This window comes from Cotesia glomerata, linkage group LG4, assembly GCF_020080835.1.
Source record: "Cotesia glomerata isolate CgM1 linkage group LG4, MPM_Cglom_v2.3, whole genome shotgun sequence".
Lineage (NCBI taxonomy): Eukaryota > Metazoa > Arthropoda > Insecta > Hymenoptera > Braconidae > Cotesia > Cotesia glomerata.
Genome location: NC_058161.1, coordinates 6,955,150 through 6,982,698, shown reverse-complemented (window position 1 = coordinate 6,982,698; position 27,549 = coordinate 6,955,150). Strand labels below are relative to the sequence as shown.

The 27,549-nt window shown below is 28.4% G+C and overlaps 2 protein-coding genes across 3 annotated transcripts; one reads left to right on the top strand and one right to left on the bottom strand.

The window, feature by feature from the left end:
• The first annotated feature begins 572 nt into the window (after nucleotides 1-572).
• LOC123264382 (tyrosine-protein kinase Src64B) lies at nucleotides 573-21,394 on the top strand. 2 transcript variants are annotated; one of them, XM_044727656.1, is made up of 7 exons: nucleotides 573-972; nucleotides 16,311-16,699; nucleotides 16,862-16,993; nucleotides 18,130-18,340; nucleotides 18,421-18,674; nucleotides 19,129-19,839; nucleotides 20,653-21,394. In XM_044727656.1, the coding sequence occupies exons 2-7, from the start codon at nucleotides 16,657-16,659 to the stop codon at nucleotides 20,865-20,867; spliced, it is 1,566 nt and encodes a 521-aa protein (XP_044583591.1). In that variant the 5' UTR covers nucleotides 573-972; nucleotides 16,311-16,656; the 3' UTR covers nucleotides 20,868-21,394. The 2 variants fall into 2 exon arrangements, with proteins under 2 accessions (XP_044583591.1, XP_044583590.1); XM_044727655.1 differs by having other exon boundaries at nucleotides 575-972; nucleotides 16,862-17,053.
• A 3,840-nt stretch (nucleotides 21,395-25,234) lies between these two features.
• On the bottom strand, nucleotides 25,235-27,487 carry LOC123264381. The gene is made up of 3 exons (XM_044727654.1): nucleotides 27,223-27,487; nucleotides 26,820-27,120; nucleotides 25,235-26,086 (listed from the first exon to the last, which is right to left on the bottom strand). The coding sequence occupies exons 2-3, from the start codon at nucleotides 26,933-26,935 to the stop codon at nucleotides 25,297-25,299; spliced, it is 906 nt and encodes a 301-aa protein (XP_044583589.1). The 5' UTR covers nucleotides 26,936-27,120; nucleotides 27,223-27,487; the 3' UTR covers nucleotides 25,235-25,296.
• Nucleotides 27,488-27,549: the final 62 nt, after the last annotated feature.

Sequence of the window (27,549 nt, the reverse complement as noted above, 5' to 3'; positions counted from 1 at the left end):
ACCAGTCCGGAAATAAAGTTCACATCGTTAATACCCCATTAGCGTGTCAAGTCTGCTATCATCATTGAGCTTTGTCAATCTCAATGACATTATCGTAACACAACAGTCGCTATTATTTTTACGATTATCTTTATCCACTTTTAGAATTTGCTAATCTAAGAGTAATGAACGTAAACAAAACGTGACTACTTTCGCAGACATTTATGTTTACATTTACCTTAAAAAATATCTTTAAATTCATTTTAATTGTTTTTTTTTTCTTTATTGAAATCAAAGAACAATTTTTATTATTAAATTTAACAAGATAAATGGAGTATTTTTTACATCATCAAGTACTAAAAGAGTGAGTTAAAAAATATAGTTATCTTAATGTGAAGTAGGCGAGACGAGTGGTTATAATATTATGTATGTATGCATATATATGTTCGTGTGTGTTATATGTAGAATATGGTGCACGTGAGTCTCAATAATTCGCTCACTTACAAAGTCACTTGTAAAAGTAGAGACGTCATTGTGATGAGATGAGTGGAGCTTTAAAATTTTTTAAAGCTTTGCTATCATATTGACAAGTGGTATGTTGTATATTATACAGTGTATGGATGAATGGATACAGATATTGATGTCGACGAAGAGATAGACATAGACTTACAGTTGTTTAGGATATTAAAGTTGATAAGAAAGAAGAAAAAGAAGGCTTAAACCAGAGGAAGAAGAAGTAATAAAGAAATATGAAGACCTGATACCTAAGTATCATTTGCCCACTTTAGTGCCCTCTGACCTCTTCTGTTCGTTGGCCACTTGACGTCAATAAAAAGGACGTAGTGAATAAAAGAAGAGAGGTTTCTTTGATACAATTCTTAATCAGGAGAATGTCACCAAAAGTGTGGACTATTTTTAATTCTACCGCAAAAAATTTATATATCTAATATATCTATGTCTATGTATATTACGGAACAATGAAACTGGGACAAGGTAATGGATTTGTTATATATAGGCAAACAATTGTCTGATTATTATTTTTATTATTTATTATTTTTTAAATATATTTTTATTCGCTCTCCAGATGAAAAATAAATAATTACAGCGTCTTTTAATTAACGTTAGCTTCGATTGAAACCCGGGACAATGACACCCCTCGAAAGGAACTGTTTTACTCTCGAGCTCTATTTTTTATTGTCTTGTCATTTTGTTTTCAAAAATATTAAAAAATGAAAATAGGACAGTGGATTGAATCCTGTTGAGTATAACAACAGCTCAAATAACTGAATTATTTTTAAATAAAAAAGTGTCTATAAGGTAAAAGCCCCAATAGATAATCATATACTGGTACGTGATCATCTATTGGGGCTTTTACCTTAGACATAATTATTATAATAATGTTTTTAAATATCGACCAAGACTTCTTAATGTAATATAAAAAATTTGCGCTATAATATGTGAACATGAACATTTATTAAATGTTTTAGCTCTAGGGCTGTTGTTTTAGTCATAGCTCTCGGTATAATATGTCGAAGCAGGTTACTGCCCTCTTGCATTTCTCACATTATAATGTCCGCCGAGTGCTCCAGAAATAATAAAACTTTTACTAATACATTACAAAAAATAAAAACTACTTGATTCACGAAATTTCACTCTTGCTTCGAGATATTCAGTTATTTTAATTAAAAACAATTCACTTTTGAATCAATAACATAAATTCTTTGGATAAAAAGAAAAAGTTCTTCATTCAAGAATTTCGGTCTTAATTGAAACACTTTACTATTTTTAAACACAATAATCAATATTTTACTTAAGAATTTTTTCCGCTTAAATTAATATTGAAGAATTTTCAGATTTCTGATATTTTTTGTACTTTTAAAAGTAAGTCTTAATTTCATTTCAAAAAGGGTTGAAAAAATAATATTAGTTTTTTTTTTGTAGTATTTTGACTGAAGAAACTTTTTCTTAAATCAAGAATATAGAATTATTATAAAAAACGAAACTATTTTTAGTTGAGAATTGGGTTTTTTTTAATGAACAAAATCAAGTTTCAAGATTAGAAATTCTTAAATTAAAACATAAGGTTCTCTTTACAATAATTTTTTTGGATCAATAATATTTTTCTTTGAATAAAGTAGATTCTCACTGAAAGCATAAAATTGCTTTGACAATAATTAGACGAATAATAGGTTGCTGATAGAAATTTAATGATTAAAAAAATTTCTTTTTTTAAATATCCATGGATCAAATATCAATTAAAATTACAATTGAAAAAGTATTAAAAGCTACCGGCGCAGAAAAAAAGTTCCACATACGCTCGAACGGTTATTTAATCCTATAATTTCAGTCCTCATTCATTATTTAATAGAAAATAGTAAAAAGTATCACAAGCTTTCCATCATACAATAATATTAGTATTATTTACCCCTTCCTTAATCTCAATTTTCACCTGATACTCTCAACACACCCCTTTTCTTTCTTTACAATCAACCGAGTTCACTTTAAATTCAGTGTCGTCAAAGCTTTACCGGTTCGCTGACCGGAACAACTACGAGCTTGTAAATTATTACGGGTGAATAGAACCCGCTGGTGGTGAGATGTCCTATCTTTTTTCATATATCTATAAGCGCGTATGTCCATCCCACGTTTTTGCTGTTTAAACTGTATAAAAGGTTGGAAAAAAAAAAAAAGAAAAACCCTATCGTCCCCGCGTGTGGCGCCGTCGTGTCTATTGCAAGAGGGAAATAATACCCAACAGTCCTAGAGGGTCTTGCTTATCGTCAGTGCCTTATCGATCACTTGTCGATCTCCCTTGGCTCCGGAAATACTGGTTACACCGCTAAAGATATCAATTTATATTTCATTATAAAAAAATTCACATAAATCTTTTTATTGAATCAAAAATTAAATAATAACTTTATTCTTCGGTATTATAAATAACAATTGTTCTCATAAATTTTCTTATTAACTATTTACAAAACATTTGATTCACTTTTAACTGAGGGTTCATTTTTTTGTGGAAAGAAATTTATTTTCGTTGAAGTTTTATGTTTACTCGCCGAATCATATTCAAAATATTTTCTTTACTCCGTCATTATTTTTAATAGTTCCTTAAATTAATTCCAAGTATAACTGTTTACATTCAACTTATCAGAATTTAATGGACAAATTAAAATTCCTGAAAGATAGAGTTTTTATAAAAAACAGAATTGCAAATCATATTGCGTTAAGCATATAAACAAAAATATTTAAGGTTAAACAATTTTAAATTGCAAAGTATTCTGCAAAAAGTATAATAGCAAAAAAACTATAAGCTATATTATATTTTTTACTTAAAGTGTACAGAGATAAAAGTAGAGCTGTACTTGATAAAATTCTAAAAATATATTTTTAAAATACCTAAAAGTGAAGCTGCATCCAACATCTCTCTTATGAACTCTAAAATCTCTTAAACTTGGTAGATCTCCTTTTAACCTTTAGAATCTTTTAAAACTTCCAGATATTCTTTTTAACCTCTAGAATCCTCTATAATTCACTAGTATTACTTTCAAGTTTGAGAACCCTGTAAAACTAGCTTCTATTTTCGCTCTAATATAAATTTTATGATGATATGGAGTCATTATAATTTCGACGTAAGTCTACTTAATTTACATAAGTTTAATATTATATGTTCTTTAGTACAAGTGAGCAGAAGTTAAATGTAAGTTCGTTATTCAATGGATATATATTCCACTTGAAAAAATATCTGAGAGCAAATTTACAAATGCTCTAGTTTTACTTCGAGGTGAACATGCTAGTTACGCGAAGATATTCAAATTTGAACACGTAAATAATTTATTATTGTGTATTTTTATGTCAACAACAAATATCGAGACAATAGTAAATATTAATCAAGTAAACTTTAATTTTTTTGCGATTGTTTAGTTAAAAATAAATAAAAACAGCTACTTCAAATTACACTATCTTGTTATGTTACATTATATATATATTTGTATCGTGTAAGTTAATACCCCACATCATTCATTTTACCAACAGCATTATATCAAATATCAATTAAAAAAATAGAACAATACGTAACTTATAACTAATGATAATTTTCTGTCACGGATTGGATTCCAAACTAGAGCTTGTTAATCCTCACTCGCATATTAAATTAAAAAAAATCCAATTATTGTCAAACTAACCGTGATTTGAAACAATTAATTAAAAATTTGACTTATTTTGTAACTACTTGCTAAGGAATTTAATACTTTCTTAGAGTTTTGGGTTGTCATTTTTTAACTTCCCGCTAAGAAAATCGATGATTTTCAAAAATCGGGAAGTTATTGGTTTTACCCCGTTTTGTATGTATTCCCCGTCTCTGTGTGTGTGTGTGTGTGTGTGTGTGTGTGTGTGTGTGTGTGTGTGTGTGTGTGTGTGTGTGTGTGCGTGTGCGTGCGTGTGTAACCCTTTTATAACTTTTGAACGGCTTGACCGATTTCATCGCGGTTGGCACCATTTGAAAGGGTTTGACCAAACTTAGATTTTGAATACACTTTAGACCGATTCGGACCAGTAGATTTTGAGAAATCTTAAAAAAACTACAAAAAAAAATTAGGAAAACGGTTGACCCTAACGGCCATCCCTGCAACTTCCCGCTAATTCCGCTAATACCTGGGACCTCAAAACGTCGAGATCTGATGAAAACTCGATTTTCGAAAAACGGGGTAAAACCAATAACTTCCCGATTTTTGAAAATTTTCAATTTTCTTAGCGGGAAGTTAAAAATTTTTTGAAATGTGGTTTTTTTGGAATTACTTTTAAATGGTTTCACCGATCAATCCCAAAATCTAATAAGCTCTTAAGATCAAAAAACCACGTCGATCACTGCAAGCCCGGTCAAAATCGGTTGATTCGTTCGTGAGTTATCGTTGTCGAAAGAAAACCGAAAAAAGTGTTTTTTCGGAATTACTTCGAAATTCCTCGCTCGATCGATTTAAACTTGAAGACTCTTTATGGGGCTTTAAAAACTGCGTCGAATGCCGCCAACCGCGTAAAAATCAGTTCATTCATTCAAAAGTTATTGCCGTTTGAAAATTCAAAAAATTGTGTTTTATTAGACTGCTATTAGAGTTTTGAGCTCGAAGAGCTCAAAATGACACAAAAATCATATTTGTGAGCTCGAAGAGCTCAAAAACGTAATGTGTAATTTTGAGCGCTCAAGTACAAAATGAGCGGGAAGTTGCAGGGATGGCTTTTAGGGTAAACCGTCGTCCTAATTTTTTTAGTTTAATTTTAAAAATTGTGTTTGTATCAGATCTTGACTTTTTCGATTCTTAAGAAATTTTTCTTTTATATCATTTTGAAACAAAAAACCAAATTTAAAATTTGGATTCGATAGATTAAGTTAATGAGAAAAAATTAAAAATAGAATTTTTTTTTCCAATAACTTATACAGAAAAAAAAATAACTTGATTTAAGGTAAAAATTCTTGAACTAAGAAAATCATTTTGAAAAGTTTCACGGTCTTAAATCAAGACAAAAAAATTTTAAAACAAGTAAAGTTTACTCAGATCAACAAAAATAACTCAAGAAAATAAAGCTTTTAAAAATGATTTTTCTGGTTCAAATATTTTACTCTGGAATCAAATTAATTTTTTTTTCAATGTAGCTAACAGATTAATAAGAAAATCTAATTGCTAATTCCGATCAGTATTTTAAATTAATCCGATCTTGAACTAAAAACCAGCGTTAAATGTCACAAATTTTTTAAAAATCCATAAAATTGTTCATAAAGTATCGTTGACTAAAAAGATATAAAATCAACAAAGAAAATAAATCTTTTGAGCAGGTAAATAACGTGAAATTTTTCGTCTTCGACAAACCTGAAGAGAGAACAGTAGTTTACTGATCCCAGAGAGGTCAAAAACAGCGTGATATGAAGAATTAGAGGTAGCCTGCAGGGCCAACCGTTTTTCCGGTTTTTTTTTTTTTTCCTGACAACTACTCTGGAGATAAATAATAATCTGAACAACACAAGCTAGCCGTAAGGTATCATCTTTATTAAAGCGTTATAAATAAAAACTGTGAAATAATTAACTGGAAGATTGCAAGCGCTTGAATTAAAGTCTATGATCGTCTGAAAGGAAGAGAGCGACCAGTTATGCATACTGATGGTTAATAAAACAGTAATGTGAACAACGGACGTCTGTAGCGATCAGAAGAAGAGAATAAAAAATTTAACTATAGTTTAAAAAAAACGACGACCGATCCCTTGAATTGTAATTACGTTTAAAGACTATGGCATCTATCTACAGGATCACCGCACTAGCCTTGACAGCACACCATCCAGACTTTTAAAAAGTTCTAAAGTCTTCTATACTGTACCCCGTTGTAATCAACTCAAGTGTCATGACAATAGACAGGATGACACTACCGTTTATTTTTCTTTTCTTTAAATTCAAACTTGCGTCCATGTCTGTATCTGTGTCGACAAAATTAACCATTTGTCATGCAAATAGCGTTGGTTCTTGGGTAAATAATCTTCAAAAAAAATAATGATCAAGATAGTTAATGTAATTCCGGCTATAACAGGGCTTTTATTATCTAAATAGTTCAGAAACCTCAGAACTGCTCACCCTGAAATCCACATTATAATTTTAGATGATAAAGTTTTAAATTAATACTATGTAATTTAATATTATTGATGATTGTTTTTAGGACTTTTACTTGGTCGCATTTAAGTCTGAGGATAAAGAAAATCTTCTGTTAATAAATAAAAAGACTCAAGTTGATCTATTGCGTGTGTTATGTCGACTTTTATCGTGTCATCAAATATATGTCTCAAGGGACGACAAATTGTAACTAAACTTTAAGTTACATGTTTTTTATTTGAAATCAAAGTAAATCAATTTGAAAAGTTATTTTATTGTTAAAGTCAGGATTATTTTTTTAGAAATTCTATTTCAATAAAATTCAATTTATGATTTGAATTATAAAGCTTTTTTAAAAAGAAGCTCATAGAGTACAAATATCACTTTTGATCACATCGAATTCAAGGTAATTTGTAGAAAATTATTAAGTTAAAATATCTTCATAAAATTTTTTCCACTTTGACGTTTAAGTGAACCAAATTTATGAAGTTTTAGATTTATACAGTAATATGAACATAAAGTTGCCAAAAAAGGTACACTGACTACAAACGGTACTTCTACCTCATTTAATGCGTAGGCAGTAAAAAAACAATCAAGAAAAATTTTGTTGAAGTCCTTCATTAAATCAATCTACGCAACAATAGACTAGGTATTTTTTAACCAACCCAAGTACCTAAGGCAATAAAACACGGTTAGTACTCTCTTGTTCGTTCTAAGAAATGAAGAATAAATATTTTCAGCTCACTTCCTAAAATTATGTTTCGAATTTCATGTTTTGAGCTCCAAAAACATTTTATTTCTTAAAATTTTCTTTCGACTAGTTGATACATCAGTAGACCAAATGTATAAATAAAATTACTGATAAATATTTGAGTGAACCAATGAAATAATGAAGTTGTGGTAAAAAAGATGTAAAACTACAAATTGGGAGTAAAGATTTTTAAATTTTGACAAAACAGTTTTTATAGCAAACAAACCACTTTGCCCCTGTACTCAGAAGTTATTTATAAAAACAGCAAAGAATTATTTAAAAAAAAAATAAACAATTTGAATAATACTCGAGAAAAAGTTGTCTTTATTTTCTTTTAGTCACACCTCGTCTTTCATTGCAACTTGACAGAGCGTGACTGAAGAATGGCTCGTGCTGTTAGTTGAAGGCTAAGTGTCGCTTTGAGCGCAGTTCAAACCCATTGATATACAGAGTCCTAACGACTCTCATTCTTCCACAGGATAACCGCTAAAAGCTATGTTATTATTTTTATCAAGTTTTTAACCATAAATGCAGTTTAGTGAAAATGTGAGGTACTTGAATAATTTTAGTGAGATAAAAACTAAAGGTTATTCAGTATCATTGATAATTATATATTATCAATGAATATGCATATAATATATAATATAACGACGATAATTAAATAGAGAAAGAAGAAAATGGCGCATGGGCGAGAAATGAGAAAGTATATTTATATTTATGTTTATATATTATGTCCAAGAGGTACAACAAGTTTAAGTCGTGACCGACGATTACGAAAACATAAATATAACATTTATTCTTCATTGTTCTACCAGCAGTTATGTGGATTTAAATATATTATTATAATAAATGAATGTAGTTAATCACACCACCGTAACCGTAACGACCTGTATTAATATTATATGGTGTCGGCTGTTAAGTGTTAAATCTTGAGGCAATAAACGGGAATTTGACTTATAAGGATAAAACCCCAATTATTGACACACTCTTTTTTTATATCATTTTTATAATTTAAAATTTTAAAGAAACAACGCGTGATGAAAGTAATTTTTTAAAAGGCTTTTTTTTTAATTTTCTCCTCTATTTAATCTTGTAAAAGTGTATGTTTATACGTAGATAAAGAACAAAAAATTGATAATAAATTTTACATGATTAATTTATCGCTTTTATTTAAAAATTTAATAATTAACTTGAGTAATAAACAATCACTAATTCAAAAAAATGAACAACGCATGCGCTTTGTAGATGCCAATAATTATATTGAATAATTTTTGAACTTGTCAATATAAAGTTTACTATTAATTGTTAATTCAATTTGATGAATTGATAATAAAGAAAATATAGTTTAGTAAAAAGATAAATAAAAAATAATAAGTCTAAAATGTGAGTAATTAGTGCTTTAACTTTATTAATCTCAATTTTTAAATTTTAAATCAAAAGCTGATAGGTTGAATTGATCGGCAGACGATTAATAATTAAACAATTCAATTATTTGTCGAAGGTTCACATCAACCTTGTATTCCCTGGTGTATATAAATATATATACAGTAGACATATAGATAGAAGGTACGATGACACGGGAGTCTTTTTGGCAGTACGGAACGCCCTTCGTCTCAACATCCCCCGGCGAGTGGAAAAATCGATACCGAGGGTGAAATATTTGATGGTTTTGAAACTGCAAGAAGCTAACAGCCATTTTATCCATCACTGTTAAACTCGTCAGTTTTAATTACCACCCCGACTATTAAGATCGTCAAGCCTTTTTAGCATCACCTCTACCTTTATCATCATCATTACCAACAGGCAGGCAACTTATACCCACTGCAGTGACGACCTTATTTCACCCCGTTGCTGACGAATTCAATTAATAACTCATTTGACCTGGAAAAATTCTCGAGTACCGTTTTTAAAGTCCTCACCACACTTTTTTTACAAATCGTAAAAAATTAAATGCGTGATCTTTGAGTTGTACATGATGAGCTGACGAATAATACCCGGGGATTTGACCCTTAGAGGATATTTCACGTCAGCTGCTTAACAACCGATACCATAAGTTATAAATCCACATCCATATTCTAAAGGATATTATATATAATATAATTTAATAACGTATCACTAAACCTGAATCATTGGCTTTACATCTTGCCGACCCACAGACCCATTGACTCATCTCTCATCTCTCATCTTTGCTCCTATCCAAGTCGGTGTGGAGGAGTGAGAATACGCATGTATACATGACTCAGATTTCCTGGATCTCTAAATAAAATACGAATACACTCTCAATTCTTTGTAAGTACAAAAAAATGTATGGTAATCATTTACAGTTAAGTTAAGTTAAGTATATCAAGATAGCTTTCATGTCACTTTAAAACTTTGACATTATACTTTTAAACTCCAGACTTTTTTTTGAGTATCAACAATGCATCATCATCTTCGTCAATATTGATATGCTCGAACTTCTTGGTTTAGTTGGATATCCACTATATCAGAGTTACATTATATTATATAGATACCCGGAGAAAAAAGAAGATATATTGATATTTTCATTCAGAAAATAAACGATTAAACTTATTTCGGAATATACCTGTCTTTTAAATGATATAGATCTAACTAGTCACATACATAATATAATTTTGTCTTTCAAAATCGAAAATTTTTTGAATGTATTCAAATTTTTTCAACATTAAAGAATCATTAACTTTCAGTTTTCTTCAAATCATCTTCCTTATGACTTTAAAAAATGGTCGTATGATCAAAAACTAATTTGGAATAATTTAAAAATTTGTCAAACTAAAATTTTAACATGTTTTTTAAAAATTAAGCATTGAAATTTGAATAAAATTTCATCTAAAATAAGTCATAAAATTAAGTGGAATAATTTACACATTGAACAATGATTAATTTTTAAATAAAATTTTTTTTTTATAATTAAAAAAAAGTCATGGTATTAAGATTTAAACACATTTATTAATTTTTTTATAATTTGTAAATTTTGATAAAATAATTATTTAATATTTTTTTTCATATTCAGTGCAATATAATTACCTACTATTTTAGTAAATAAATTTTTTTATTAATTCTCTAATTATGTAACATGGGAAAATTAATTTTTTCAAATTATACTATAATAAATATAATTTTATATAAACTAGGAAAATATAGACAGTTTTCTAATTTTATAGAAAATATAAGCGACTATATTATAAAAAATATTTTATTATTCGTAAAACTACTTCGTAATAAAATAAAAAAATTTCACATCAGATTAGTAGGTCAAAAAAATATACTGTAGAACAGTAAAATTGTCATATGACAAATGATGTGAAGATCTGCATGACAACGTGAATTCAATGACAAGGCTCATTAAGCAACTCTCACTCATCTCTACTAAGCTACAAATGGTATAAATATATACACTCATAGTGATATGTAAATGGAGATGTATAATATATACATGCAGCCATATAAAAGCGATGACTCTATTTTGGAATAGACATGCAAGCAGAGTAAAGTAACCTCCCTCAGGTCATGCCAGGAGAGAAGTAAGTCTATCTTTACAACTAAACCCAACGACCTCGAAGCGTTGAGATGATGCAGTTACTTACTGAGCCAAGCACATTCTGGATGTTAAATTCCGTCAACGAGAAAGAGATATATAACCGACACAAGACATCATACAGCAAAGCTAAGAGCCGAATATATATATATCTGTAGAGTATTGAAGTGCTATGCGCTTGAAAGCAATACTGAAACGATCCCTCAACCTGAATCGGAGATACGACCCCTTGTGTCAAGAAAATTGGGGCTCGGTTGCTATCAACCAAGATGAAGATCCCACCCTTCTTGAAAATCCTCCTTGGCTACATTCAGCCCTCTTCATTTCACCCAACGCTTCCTGCACCTCTCCCTTCCGCTTCTGCAGTCCGCTGTATAAGTTTGGTTACTATGCCGTGAAACATTGTCAAGCTAAGGAAAGGCGATAGGGAAGCTCGAGGAAACGTAATTTGCAACTCTCCTCTACTCTGGTTTAGCTGTTTTTAGACTCTCCCTCACTTATGGTATATATTAATGAAAATATCAAAGATTTTATCGGCAGATAGGCTTAATACTTGCTGCGAAGTGATATAGTTCCCAGCTTATAGTTTCCCGTTAGTTTATAGGCTCCCTTTAACACCACACACTAATTCGATTATGTATTTTAGATACCCGCATAACAAGCTTTATTTTATTATTAGAGAGACCATTTTTTATCTTTAAAACTCGTTAAAATGTGAATTTATATTTTACAATACAAGTGTTTCATAAAATTTAGTTTTTAATCTTTTGATAATACTCAGGTCTAAACTATAAATGTCAGAAATTTATTTTTAGGTTTCCTGCTTTTTTTTCTGACAGAAATGATGATGCATGACCTTTTTTTGATAAAAGTAAAATAAATTAGGCTATTAAAAATGTATTATAATTTATTCTTATAAAACAAAAATGTAACTCCACTGATTTAAACAGAGAATTAATAATTTTAATGATGGGATATCGTTTAGATAAATGAAAGCCTAAAAATCAAAACATTAAAGATTTTTAAATCATACTTGGAATTTGTACTTTATACGAAGATATTTCAAATAAAACTTTTATTTTATTAGTTTTAAAAATCTTTTATGTGTAAGTTCAAATATACTATCTAAATCTTTTTATTTGAGGTATTATATAGATCGTTTCCATAAAAGTCAAAACGACCATATATTTATAAAGTTTTCTTATTTATTTATTTATCGTGACCCGTCAACTGATCCCAGCAATTTCTTACCATCACAACTGATTCCGCAGTAACATCACTATCCCAATGAGAGGTGATGGGATCTATCAGTTGACAGGGAACCTTTATTTATTTGTAACTGACAAGAGATAAGGTATCCGTTTTTATTTTATTATTATTATTGTTGTATCATCTTAGAACCTTTTTTGAATAAATAATTGAATTTGATAAATAATTTAAAAACAACAATACTCTCCGGAAAACTGAAGCTTTTTTAGACCATAATATTTTAGTGAAAATTGATATTTTTAATATTAATTGATAAATTCATTAAAATTCAAATTAAATTTCAACAGTAAATTTTATACAATTTTTTTCAAAAATTATCTTATATATATTTTTCCAATCTTCTAAAAAATTTTAAAGGACAGTTGAGCGTAAGGAAAATTTTGTTTCCTAAAAAACTGAAATAATAAAAAATTTATAAATTCTTTCATGGATTCTAAACAAATTTGTAATTAGTTTCACAACTAAGAAAAAAACTTAAAAAAAGAAAATGAATCTTAAAATAATTTTTAAATGGAGATCTTCTTTGATATGAAAAAGAGATCTTTCTCATATTATTATTTATAATGTATAACTTTTTGAGTTTACATCTTTTAAAATCACGGGAGGTAACATACTTTCAAATTTATTTTCAGTCTGATGTTATCCATTGAATTATTAAAAATATCGTTAGTCTGTATAGAAGCTTTCATTCTATACCTATTCTATAATAATCAGAGCTTCTGTCTTCATTAAAATCAATTCCTATGCGAAATTAAGCGTTTACTGAAGCAGATATACATATAGATGATAGACTAAAAATATACCATCTAATCTCACTAAGACTAGTTAATAAAAAAATTAGGAAAACGGTTAACCCTAAAGGCCATCCCTGCAACTTCCCGCTACCTCCATACCTAAGTGCTGAACAATTCACTTATTTTTTAAGCTCTTCGAGCTCAAAAATATAATTTTTGTGTAATTTTGAGCTCCCCGAGCTCAAATAAATAGCTGTTCTGTGCTTTTGAGCTCTTCGAGCTCAAAAGGCTAATGGAAGTTTTATAGAACAAGTTTTGAATTTTCAAACCACAATAACTTTTGAATGAATTAACCGATTTTCTCGCGATTTACGGCATTCAACGCAGTTTTTTGAGTTCTTTGTAAAATCTTTAAGCGTAAACTGATCAGACTAAAAATTTCATAAAAATTCTGAAAAAAACATTTTTTTCAATTTTTTTAGACAACGATATCTCACGAACAAATCAACCGATTTTGACCGGGCTGGTGACAATCGGCGTGGTTTTTTGAGGTTAAGAGCTTATTAGTTTTTGGTATTGATCGGTTCAGCCGTTTAAAAGATATTTCAAAAAAACGAATTTTTGGAAATTTTATTTTTAGATTTCCCAAAATTGATCGACTCAAATTCTGTAAATTAGTATCAGAATTTTAGGGGCAAAGGAACTTTTCAGAACGCCGCTTATTTCGATCAAATCGGATGATCCGTTCAAAAGTTATGAAAGATTTACACACACACACACACATACATACATACATACATACATACATACATACATACATACATACATACATACATACATACATACATACATACATACATACATACATACATACATACATACATATATACATACACACACGTTGACATCACCGCGGAAATAGTCAGGAAAGCTTCCTAGGACCTCAAAACGTCGAGATCTGATGAAAACTCGATTTTCGAAAAACGGGGTGAAAACAATAACTTCCCGATTTTTGAAAATTTTTAATTTTCTTAGCGGGAAGTTAAAAAAATGAACCTAATATAATAGCAGATGTTTACATATCGATTTTTAATCTTTTAAGTCCATCAACTCCTATTGATAATCGAGAAATTCTCTAATTTGGTATTTTTCCCACGTCATTTTGCTCTTAAATCAACAAACTTGTACACCCTTGATTCAAGTAGACCCAAGCAATCGAAACATTTTATTTCCCCTATTACTATATACCACATACAGAATTCACAACAACACAATTTTCATTTGACTACTCACTGTTCACCCGGCTATTGGTGTACATATTGAATATTCCGTACACCATACCATCGTTATACCGTAGCACACAATAACACGCTATCTGTGTTGTGTTACATACATGTAGATACACCGAGAGTTGTATAGTCGAGCTATTATGTGTATCGATCAGTTTGAAATACGTGTGTCCATCTCTTAACGTGTATGACCAGGGAATAAAATACTAATATCCACTAAATTACCTTTTTTATATACTCACAATAAATATCCATGAAGAAATTAATTAAAAAATTAGAAATTACTTCAGTTTAGAAGCTCAAAATTTTAGTAAATTTTCTTTTTTATATTTTGTGAAGAATACTTTTTCTCTACGAAATTTAAAAACATCAGCGGGAGTCTGAAAAAAAAAATTATTTTAGTAAAATAACACATAAATAAAAGTGAAATTTTTTACCCTCAAAACACTTTACCGTGCAATTTAATAATTAGTTCCTTTCACTTGAAAATTTTCTGCTAGCAATTTAACAACAATTGTACAACTGTTTACTTTATCTACTTGAAAAAAAAAATTTATTACTGTACATATTTACTCAAGTATGTACTTTGTACAAAGATAAAATAGTTTGTTGTATATACTGATATATTTTGGCAATCACGTTAATAAAAAGTTTTCTTGAGATAGTGTATAACAAATGCGTGTTTTAGATAGAGGGTGGATGAAATAAATACAAAAGCGTTCTTGGCTACGCTAGATGCAGAATCGGTTCGTAAAGTCGCCTGGAGAGTCAATGGCTTTGCCAGAGAGTAGAGACCTCCAGTAACAAATTCGGCTATACTGGAAAAGTCAGCACCCTCGGAACGGCATTTTTTCCTTCTTTTTTTTATTTATTTTTCAACTATTTGCTCCTTTCTCCTTATATCCACGTATAGTAGCAGTTATATTATATCTACATCTACATCTACGATATACTAGTATCACTTTCATTCACTTCTCATGTTCATGTGTACGAGGAACGTTGAAGAATGGACCGGATAAAAAGTAAATCTTTTCCCTGCCTGAGACACGTTAGTTTATCACCAAGATGATAATAGATTCCACAAACATAATGGGATAAAAATTCAGAAACCTTCAACTTGCTATTTTCGGACTATAAAATTATCTGCGTCGTCGTTTTACTTGTTTGCATAGAGATTCATGAACCATTTTATCAGTATAGTAATAACTTTAAAAAAAATGCTGAAGGATTAAAAAAAAAGAGCTTTTTTCTTGGAAAAAATGATCGAATTATTTTTCCTCATCTGCTTCCGGTGTTGTTGTAAAACCGGAAGACGTAAAAAGACTACTCGAGTGTGTAAAGTACGATGAAGATTTATAATATCTATATGGACAGAAAATAATGAAAGAGACATCGCATACGTATGGAGAGTAGAGCCACGTTATGTATGTGTAATAACATGAGCAATATATTGACTATCCTATGTCGTATCTGATGCCCTCGAAGCGTGAATGAAAAAAAAAAGTAGAGATAAAAATAAAGGATTTACATGGAAGAGCACACGTGTCTCTAGTGATAATGTCGGTCTTCTTTTGTAGGAACAAATATTTGTTATGGTGAACCATCGATCCAATCCAGTTGCTGACTGAAAAACATCACTAGCCTGGAGACTATTCTTCCTTTCTGTCTATTTATAGTAAAAAGGGGAAAAAATAAACTAAATAAAGTTTAACTTATATATTGAGGATGAAAATACTTATATTTTTTATTAGATTTGTTAAAAAAAAATCGTTGCGCTGTACTAGTTATTTTTTTATTTTTATTATTATTTTATATATAAACGAAACGAACAACTGTGAAGACAAAAACATTATGATAATGGCAAACAATAAGTGAACTGAAAAAGTAAAGTTATGGCTTTTATTTCCACTTGATTCATTACAATGTTCATTGTTATTATGTATCTGATTTTTTTTATCAATATACGGCAATAAATTAGACATGTTGAGTCTTGTTTTTTTTATATTATGATGTAATTTAATAATGATAATTTATTGTTCATGCTTTAATGAGTTTATAATGTTTAACTGTATTTTTATTTTGCTTTGTTTCTTTTTTCAGAATACGGGGACAGTTCTGAAGCAATGGAAGAGATAATAAGGCTGGATTGATACTGCAAGAACGTGGATACAAGAGTTTTTCGAATCTGTGAAAAGAAGTGATCAGCGGCGATGGAGTCTTGTCCGCATCACGGTGATAATTCTCAGCTGGACAGATAGAACCTGGAAATAGAAATCGATCCGACGAGAAACGATAAAGGATAAGAGGAGTTGTAGTTACAGCTGAAGGAAGGTAGCTGTTAGCTATAGCTGGTGGTTGTGCTGGGGAGCAAGAAGAGGAAGAGGAAGGTGAGGCTGAGAAGAAATAAGTGAACGAGACGAAAGAACATTGAGATAAGAACGCAAAGATGGGCAAGTGTTGCAGCAAGAGGCAAGAGCCTCAGCCAATTGGTTAGTGATTTAATCTTACCTTTTTTTCTTTTTTTTTAAAACAAGTATTTATATTTCAATTACATTTGTAACATCTTTGAGATGTTATGGGTAATTGAAATTTGAATTGTAATGAAAAATGAAATTTAAACTCATGATAACTGTTGAATTTTTTATTTTTAGTGTACAAAAAAACTGAAGCTGCTTTAACTTCAAAACACAGTAATGGAGGTTCTTTGGATAGATACACAGCTGATCCTAATCAAAGAGGAGTGCAAGCTCGCGCAGATATTATCCGACCTAGGCCGACACCTTGTAAGATTCAGATTCCACATCAACCTCGTAAAACAAGCTCGCCTGTCGTATTACCTGCATGTGTGTATTTTAAGTTATTTTTTTTTTTTTAACGTTTATTAATTTTATTTTCATTACTAATTCATTTATATATTATTTGGTAATAACGACAACACTTGCTAACTAATTTATTTAACTGTTTTATATTTTTTTTTAATGGCAAACTTATAAAGCTACTATGTTATTTAATTTATTAGTTCATGATAGTAGATTTTTTTACATTATCGTCTGCCGACGTACTAGAATGAATATTTTCATTTTAATTTAATTGAGTGTTTTTTTTTTATTATTTTGTGAGATATTTAATTACGGCCCTTTTAATATTTCTCGAGTGGTTTATCAACTTGAAGTGTAATTTGTGTCATTAATTTGATACTAATACAGCTTTATAGTTGTGAGAAAAAATGTGATTAATGTATGTATATGTAAAAATAGATTTTTTTAATAGGAGATAAAAATTTGACCTTTAAGATATGAATTTTTTAGTCAAATTTTAGTACAAAAATCGACGATTTCATTAAAAGTAGAAAAAAAATAATTTATAAGCAATAAATAAGTGATTTTAGATTGATAAAAAATTTTTAAAATACTTCTATTGAGAATTAAATTCTTGACACAAGGATATATATTTTATAAAATTTCCGAGAATGTGCTGTTTTCTCTGAAGAATTTTTTCTTGTCTATAGAATTAGTCGAATTGATTAAAATAATTGTTATTTAATCGATATTCTTCTATCATAAAACTAAAATATTAAATTCTTCATTTTAATAAATTTTTGAGTCAAGAAATTCTTGTCTGGACATAATTTTTTTTTTTAATTAAAAAAGTTTCCAGTTAATGAGATTTTCAAGTGAATGCAATCATTTTTATTTTTATCACATTTATGTTTTATTTATCACCACAGTTTTTGATATTTCTTTATTGCCTAAAATTTTTTGCTACAAAAACAATCAATTAAGTCAGATAAATTTTAAAAAGTAAAAATAATAAAAGGCTAAAAAGTGGAACTGTTTGTTACTTGTTACACAACTTTTTGAACTTAATTGTCAAGAGTAGAATAAAAAATTGATGTTTTTTGTTTTATTTTTTCGAGTAGCTCATTCACAGAGAACGAATAAAATAGTGGTAGCACTTTATAACTACACTGCAAGAGAGAGCACAGACGTGAGTTTTGTGAAAGGCGATCAGATGGAAGTTCTAGATGACTCTGAACCTGACTGGTGGCGGGTATTACATCTGAGAACCCTTCAAGAAGGACTTATACCTTGGAACTTTGTAGCAGTTGAACGTTCAGTCGAGAGTGAAGAGTAAGTTCATACCTTTTTTCATCTGCTCTTGTGGTTTTTATATTTTTTTAAAAGTGTACTAAGTATTGTTGCTATTGCAGCTGGTTCTTCGAGAATGTGTCGAGAAAAGAAGCTGGAAAATTACTCCTGGTGGATGAAAATCCAAGAGGAACATTTTTAGTTAGACCAAGCGAACATAATCCACGCGGATACAGTCTTAGTGTTAAAGATTGGGAAGAAGGACGGGGTCATCATGTTAAACATTACAAGATTAAACCTCTGGACAATGGTGGCTTCTTTATTGCTACTAATCAAACCTTCCCAACACTACCAGCTCTTGTAATGGCCTACAGCAGTTAGTATTTTATTTTTATTTTATTAAATTATCTCTCTAAAGTACTTGAAATTTATTTTTTATAATACATTAAATAGTTTACTCTATCAATAATAATCATTTAATTTGTTAATCTTTTTCTATCCCGTATTATTCACACGGGTAATCTTCTTCGATCAAAAAATAAGCTGATAATCCCTATCGGGTCAACTGTGACTTTCTACCCTTATTTTTTCACTAACTTAATTGATAAAATGAGATTTAAAAAACATTTGTATTTTATCTTATTACGTATGTAGAATAAAGTTGCAGTTGTAAATAAGCAAAAAAAAAATAAAATAAAATAAAATAAGAACAAGTGCAAAAACAATAATGCGAGTATTACAGAGAATCAGCATAAAAGCGATTACTTTTTCTTTATCGAAATAACACCTTTTGTAATAGCAGTAATAATAATAAATTAATAAAATTACAGAAAATGCCTTGGGTCTATGTCATGTCTTGTCGAAACCATGTCCGAAACCACAACCTGACATGTGGGACCTTGGACCAGAGTTACGTGACAAATGGGAGATAAATCGGAGCGAGATACAGTTGATACGTAAACTCGGACATGGTAATTTCGGTGAAGTCTATTATGGCAAGTGGCGTAACAAGATTGAAGTTGCTGTAAAGACTCTCAGACCCGGTACAATGTCAACGGAAGCATTCCTCCAAGAAGCAGCAATAATGAAACAATTTAGGCACAGACATTTAGTCGCGCTGTATGCCGTATGCTCCAAAGAAGAACCTATTTATATTGTTCAAGAGTACATGTGTAATGGAAGTCTTTTGGACTTTTTGAGAACTGGTGACGGTAAATATATGCAATTCGAGGATCTTATTTATATAGCAGCTCAAGTGGCTTCGGGTATGGAACATTTAGAGAGCAAACAGCTTATTCATCGTGATCTTGCTGCACGTAATGTGCTTATTGGCGAAAAGAACAAGGCTAAAATATGCGATTTTGGCCTCGCAAGGATTATTGAAGATGACGAGTATTGCCCCAAGCAAGGTAGCAGGTTTCCTGTCAAGTGGACTGCGCCAGAAGCTATTGTTTACGGCAGATTCAGCATTAAAAGTGATGTCTGGTCTTATGGAATATTACTTATGGAACTTTTTACATATGGACAAGTTCCTTATCCAGGTAAACAACCATTTTTTTTTTTTATTTTATTTTAATCTTGTTATTTAGAGATTAAAATACATTATAAAAAAATATGGTAATTATTTACAAGTGGGGTAAACCCTATTTTAGGTCATAACTAGGTGAAAAATTAACATTTTCAAAATTTTTTTTTTGATTCTGCTAATTTTTACGCCGCATTTGTGATAAAAAATTTCGTAGAAGAAAAAAATAAAGATTTCAATAGCTTTTTTGCCTTCAAAAGTTGGAAAAAATTTTGGCTCTCATGTTTTTGGATAAAATTTCTATTTTATTTTTTTTTAATATTTTTTTTTTTTTTTTTTTTTTGAAAAGTAGATAAAAAAATGAAAAGTACATAAAATTATTTATTTATTTATTTGTAAAGAAACGCCCTTGGCAATTTACAACAATATGTTACATTTTCATGAGTAGAATGTTTAGTAATGATTTTATACAATAAATAGTATCTGTAAAGAGAAGATAGGTTTAAGAAATTTAAGAAATTAAAAAAAAAAAAAATCACAATTTTCTAAAAAAATTTATAAATTTATTTTTAAAATTTGTTAAAATTGTGATAATCAACTTTTTTTTTTTATGTATTTAAAAAAAAAAAAAAATATATCAATAAAATAAAAAATCAAATGAAAATTTCATTCAAAAAAATAAAAATTAAAATGGTTGACCCCACTTGCAAATATTTACAAAAACTATTATTTTTAATAACTAATCTAAATTAAATTAAATAACTCTTAAGAATTTAATTTATAAGAAAGTATATAACCATATAAAATATGTGTTGATGAATTTATGTAGGTATGCATGGTCGTGAAGTTATTGAACAAGTGGATAAAGGCTACAGAATGCCTAAGCCAGCGAATCAGCCATTACCGGACAGCATTTACCGTCTTATGCTGCAATGTTGGGACGCATGTCCAGAGAAACGACCTACCTTTGAATTCCTCAATCATTACTTTGAATCATTTAATGTGACAAGTGAAATACCATACCTTGAACCGCCAACTGACTGATACACGGCCCATCATCATTTGGAGGGCCACGTTATGCAACATGGCCACGTTATGCCGCCGCATGGTCATTACCATCCGGCTCATCTGAATTGTGCCATGGAATTTTACGGGATTTATTGTTAGAAATTAAACTCCCCTTATACACTAAATTATTATTTAAACTATTTTTATTATACATTATCTCGATTAAAGGTGCGAAATACCTTTCTTATTTTATCAAAAATATTAAGTGGAAAAAATCATTCCAAACACTGCCAGAATTTTGCCAATGATATATGTATTGAATCACACCGTTTATCATTTTTACTGTAAACAGGCACTTTTTTAACAAATTTAAAAAACAATAATAATTATAATAATTCATCTTTATACCAAACGGTGATCTATTGTGTGCCATAAACTTACTAAGAGTCTTCAGAAATTTAAAAACCCAGAAGAAAATACACAAGTCTTGTTTATTTTATTGAAATTTTTTTTTGTAGTTAACAATCGAGTAAAACAAATTGGCATTAAAATTACTGAAAGAAAATAAAGAATAGAAAAAAGAAAAAAAAAATGTGAAAAAAAATTAAAAAAAAAAAAATAAAAAAAAATTTTGTAAGACGATAAAATAATTAAAATTTCAAGACTTGAATTTAAAGAATTTATAATTTTAAATCGACGTTTGTAGAGTAGTGTTTTTTAAAATAATGTCCGAAAAACAATTTGACTTTTCAAAAAAAAAACAAAATAAATTAGACTTAATTGCTGAAGTGGCAAAAAAATAACAAGTATAAATATATTATTGAATCTAGAAACATCGATTTCGACATAAATCTAATTATTTTTAAATATAACTTGAATAATTCTTACATTAAATAATTTTGAAAAAAAAAAAATATCTTTATATACATATATATTGTCGCATTTTCCGCATCGAAAAATAAATTGACTTACCAGCACAAATTAATTTGAAAAAACATAAATGAGAGAACAAAACCATGTCAGGCAATTATTTGTGATAATGCCTGTACTTTTTTTCTATTATTATTATCATTACTATTATTTAATTATTTTCTTGTAAATTATAAGTATATTAAGTTGTATTTAATTATTGCAATTATGACTTTATTTCTTAATCTCTTAATTATCACGAATGTTCGCTGTGATCTTTATAAATATTTAAGTTAACATATATATATTTTTTTTTATTTTTCAAATGTAAAATCTCAAGTCAATCTTTGATTTATATAAACTGCACGGTTGCCCACTGTATTGACGAAATAATTTGCAATATAAATTTTTATTTTATTTTGTTCAAGTTCGAGAAAAATTTGCGATAATGATTAAGTCACAAATGTAATGTTACTATTATTATTTTTATTATTGATATTATGATTATTATTTGTAAACTATTTCTCAGCGTGATTTATTTAATTTAATCCATCAACTAAATATTGTCATTGAGTTTGTATAGATTTTGTTTAAGTTGTACCTTGATTTCTTTCATTAATTAACGTTATAATTATAATAAAGGTCTCAGTGTATACTCATGTCCGACTGTAAAAAATATATTTATAAATACATGCATATATCTATATATATTTTTTTCATTAGATCCAAATAAATATAATAATATGGGTCGTCGAAAAAAATAAAAAGTAACTACAGGTATGCGTTGAAAGTCGATGAGCGAGTGTTGAAAAATTTCTTGAGTGAATGTTACTTAAATTGTATGTCCTTGAGAGGTGGTGATTTTACTGAAGAGTTTTCAATTAATTCAATATATAAACGAATGATGGAGAGATAAAGATAATAAAATTTGGAAAAAAATAAAATTTAGAGAAAAATTAATTTAAGGTAATCGTAAGTCATCGATGTTAATCGTACAAAGTATCTAAAAAAAAAAAAAAAAACTGAAAAAAAAACTCTGTAAATTTTATACTTTAAGATTTAAAGACAGTAATTTTATTTTGAGTATATGTTAATATATGAATGAAAGAAAAGTTTAACAAACTATGAAGAATATTAAATTAGATAATCCTACGATTATGAGTCATCATGCGTGTAATTTTAATTTATCTAATTATCATAAAAAAAAAAATTATTATTCACGAGATAGGAGATATTAATATAACGAATGGATATTTATTTTATCGCAAGTAAATTAGTTGTTAATATTAATTGTAATAATAATTATTATATTATTGTAATATTAATAGTAATAATATTAATTAATAATGTAATAAATTATGTATGAAACAATTTTCATCGATTGTTAATAAGTAAAACTTCTTACTAGTAACTCTCGTTTCGTACGTAAGTGAAAATTTTTTTCGTCACGTCAACGAGTAGTATGTAGCTTGTACGTCCAAATAAATTTTTTCTAAACAATTTTATACTGACCAAAATATTAAAAAAAAAAACAATTGAAACAATAACTTGTTCTGTTTACTATTAAAGTGGAGTAAATTTTTGACTATTTGTTAATTCCATAATTAAAAAAATAAAATAGAAGCATTTTTTATGATAAAATAAAATATTTTCAGAATATAAACTGGGTAAACTTCAATGATGTGACCATTAAAAAAACAATGTTGTTTTGAAAAATAAAAATACAAAGAGACAAATCATTTAAAAATGTAATTTGCGGCTGGTGAAATTATTTTATTCAGGTGCCAAGAGAATTAAATCCGACAAAGATTGAATACGAGCCATTAGTTGCGCTCACTTATTACATTTTCACAATCCTACGGTTTTGACGTACATTGTCAAAATTGCAAATAAAAAAAAATAACACAACAACCGGGAAAAATATTGCACAGTACTACAGGTTTCCTTAACTATATCTGTATTTATTTATTTGTACTTATTTATTGACTCAACTGATTAATACATAGGAAAAATATTTAAAAAAATAAAGTCGTGGTACTCAATATGAAAAAAATTTTGATAATTCTGTGATATAGAAAACAGACCTCAAGTTTTTATACCAAGTTTTCAAATTGCGGAGCACCACGGCTATTTTTTGGAATCGCATCGACAATTGACGTTTTATAATATTATACTATCCAATAATTCTCATCACATTAATTAATAATGTATACTAATAATAATATAATAAAATTGAATTTAAAATTGTATATCGACTGTAACCATGTTAAAATTTATAATACTTTCAATTCGAAACTTTAATTGCACATATTCGATTAATTAAAAAAAAAAATCAATTAGTAAAAAGCAGGTCAATTTTAAAAATTAAATTAAAATTTTTGTCTTTATTGAAAATTAACAAATATAATTTGTTAAGTAATAACTTTTAATTTATTCTTGAAATGTAATTTTAAAAAATGAATTCAATCTTAGATAAAATTTCTACTAGAATGTATAAAAAATCTTCCATCGATTAATTTTATTAGCTTTCATAAATTTTCAGCAATTCGCAATTAAAGTTCCAAAAAGTTCGTTTAAAAAAAAATTCTACTCGACTGTATCATCAGAAAGAATAAAAATAATAATAATAATAATAATTATTATTATTATTATTATTATAATAAATAAAAATACAAACAAGTACAGAAACATTAAAGAATTAATGAATAAAGCAAACAGATGATCATTTTTATCACATATGGCTTTTATCAAGTCTCTATACCCCGTGGTACAATTTCAATTACATTTAAAGATGAATTAATAATATTAATTGAATTAAAAATCTGTATTGTTATTAACATGATCGTTTATGTACCAAAGCTTACAATCATTAAATAATTTAGTGATTACTTTGTATTATTATATTAATATTTATCGTATGCCTATCCATACTGATAATGATAATATATATATTATGTATCATATTACTAAGTCTGTAAAAGAATCAATCTTATCGATTGAAAATTAATTAAGGTTCAAAGAGTTTTTTTCAGTAAATAATTACAATGAAATTGAAACGTTTTTTGTTTATTTTTTTCTTTCCTTTTTTCATCTTAATACAAAAATCTTTCCACGTGAGGAAAAAAAACGAAAAAAAGATAATCACATCAATGATTAAAAATGTTTATTGAGTACCTCAGTAATACTCAAAGCATGAGATTTAATAAAGACAAAAACCTATATGCAAACATTAATAATAATAACATATACATTACTAAATAATACGATCAATAAAATTTAATTTGTTCGCGTTCATAATTTTCTTTCATACTTGATTAAATCGATTATGACAAAAGACAATTAATATTATTTGTAAATAAAGTTAACAAAAAGTTAACTTTATAATTAATTTTAGAATAAGAGAAAAATAATTTAAATCACCATATAAAAAAATTAATCATTAACCGAGAATTAATTTTATTCCCAATCTTAAAAAAAAAATTTAATATTAATAATAAAAATAATAATTATCAATAGTTAATAATAATGATAATGCATAAAATTGATTAATTATGCATTAGATATACATCATTTCAGCCATTCTGGACATCTTCTTTGGAATATGAACAAACTCTTCAAAGTAACTCGCAAGTTCATCAATAGTTACGTCGCACGATGAAGGTGGTGACATTCGTGCCTGTATAGAGCAAGTATTTGCGCTCGTTGATTGACCAGCATTATTTGATGAATAAATTCCTTCATTATTACTATTATTACCAGGTATATTAGCAGTAGAAGCAGCTGCGACAGCGGCAGCAGCAGCAGCAGCGACAGAATTATTGGTTTCTTCGCCGCCACCAGGTCCAGGTCCAGGTCGTTTTAAACTAGGCATGGTGTTACTTCTTGCTCTTTTAAAACTACTAGTATGGTAAGAGCTTTCAGGTAAACTGGTATCATCCTTAGCCAATCGCGAATCAGTATTAATATTCAGAGCCTTGAAATCTTTCGTCACCGAACCATGTCCAAATGTTCTAGGATTTCTAATACTTGAAATACTTAGTTTACAGGCCTCTTGTAATAATGTACTAGCCAAGGTATCACTTAAACACGTAGACGAATTATTATTATTTAATTTTAATACGGCTTCTTTTATAATTGAATTTTTTTTCTGTCCATCCAGTAATTTATCATTTTTAGATGGTTTGAAATTCGTTGTACATTTAACACCACGTGGGCTTACAAAGTTTGGTGTTGGACGATTTGGCATCGATCTTCTACGAAATAAATAACTAGTGTCACCAGTTGTACCACGGCCACTTGAACGAAATGGATTTGCTGTTGTTAATTTTTCGTTGCTACCACCAATACTGTAACAAAAGTTTATATAATAAGTTTAGTCAATAGCTATGACATTTAAAAAATAATATAAAATGATAAATTAATATATCTAGTATTTGTACATCAAAGTTGGCAGATATTTTTTTATATATATTTTTAATTCAAACAAAAAAATTAGTGTGAAAACAATAATACATGTTATTTTTCAAACTGCTGATGATTGCTAACTTCCTTATGATTAACATTTATTAGTTTATATATTATTTAAATATTTAAAAGAATAACCCTTGAAAATATAGTCGATGAATCACTTTAATTTCGACACAAGGTCAACCACGTACATACATTTTAAATGCTTTCGCTTGTTACGAAATCGTTTCTCGTGGATTACTATCTACAAAATTTAGGGCATCAAATATAATTTATATAAACAAAATATTTACTCTTTTATTATCTCTGTTTGTTTAATAATATCAAATAATATGATCTCGGAGCTAAATTTATAAAATAAAATTAAATATTATATATGTAACGATGCAACCGGGATCGTGATTTGAATATATATCAGCAGAAAATTAACTATTCAATTCAATAAAACAAAAATAATAAAAAGTAGTACACGAGTTAAAAATAGTATCTTAGAATATCGTATTCGCATGCTATAACAAAATAATAAACATAGAATTAGTTTATTGACAAAGACTATTTTAATAAATTTATCATTTATCAGTATAGTAGTAAATAAATGAATAAATAACTTACTGAGGATTATTAGTAAGTCGATCAATTTCAAGTTTTTTCAAACTAGCCGGCAGCACTTCTTCTGCCATGCTCGTTATTATTTTTCCCGTTTCAATATTTAATGTTTGTGGAAACATTTCATTTTCACATTTAATCTCAACTATAAATGTATATCATGAGCAAACAAAAACAAATTGTTTTTCCTTTCTTTTGATGATAGTGTCTCCTCCTGCTGAAGTTAACTGGTAAACACGAAGTTTCGAGAAGCCTTGACAATTAGGTTAGAAATACCAATATCGATGAGTTGCATAAAAAAATCCACCTAAACCCACGTAAAAATAACATTACACAAATATATGACAATCATGTTTTTATATTAATATTACTTCATTGTTATTATTATATTTTTTAAAATAATAGTTACCATAATAATATAATATAACTCCACTCTCCGACAGTTAATACTTTATTTAAATAATTAATCGTTCAATTATTGTCGTCCCTTTAAATTAATGTTTTTATTATTAAGTAAATTTACAATAAGTAAAATACGTAAATAAACACAGACAACTGCGCACAACGGCCATTTTAGCATTGAACTCTTTTTAAAAATGACTAAGAAGGGGACAGAGGAAGGTATATAGGAGCAGCTTGTTGTATTAAAAAAATTTATTTATAGGTGGGGGTAATATACTGGTTGCGCATTTGAAGTTTGTTTTATTTTTTTTTATCTTCAATTCATATACTTATG

Excerpts from the sequence above, each read along its gene's own strand:
- LOC123264382 (XM_044727655.1), top strand. The coding sequence starts at position 16,657 with ATGGGCAAGTGTTGCAGCAAGAGGCAAGAGCCTCAGCCAATTG. Across the intron at positions 16,700-16,861 it reads GCAAGAGCCTCAGCCAATTG|TGTACAAAAAAACTGAAGCT; the intron begins GTTAGTGATTTA and ends TTTTATTTTTAG. Across the intron at positions 17,054-18,129 it reads GCCTGTCGTATTACCTGCAT|CTCATTCACAGAGAACGAAT; the intron begins GTGTGTATTTTA and ends TTTTTCGAGTAG.
- LOC123264381 (XM_044727654.1), bottom strand. The coding sequence starts at position 26,935 with ATGTTTCCACAAACATTAAATATTGAAACGGGAAAAATAATAACGAGC. Across the intron at positions 26,087-26,819 it reads CGACTTACTAATAATCCTCA|TATTGGTGGTAGCAACGAAA; the intron begins GTAAGTTATTTA and ends CTTTTGTTACAG.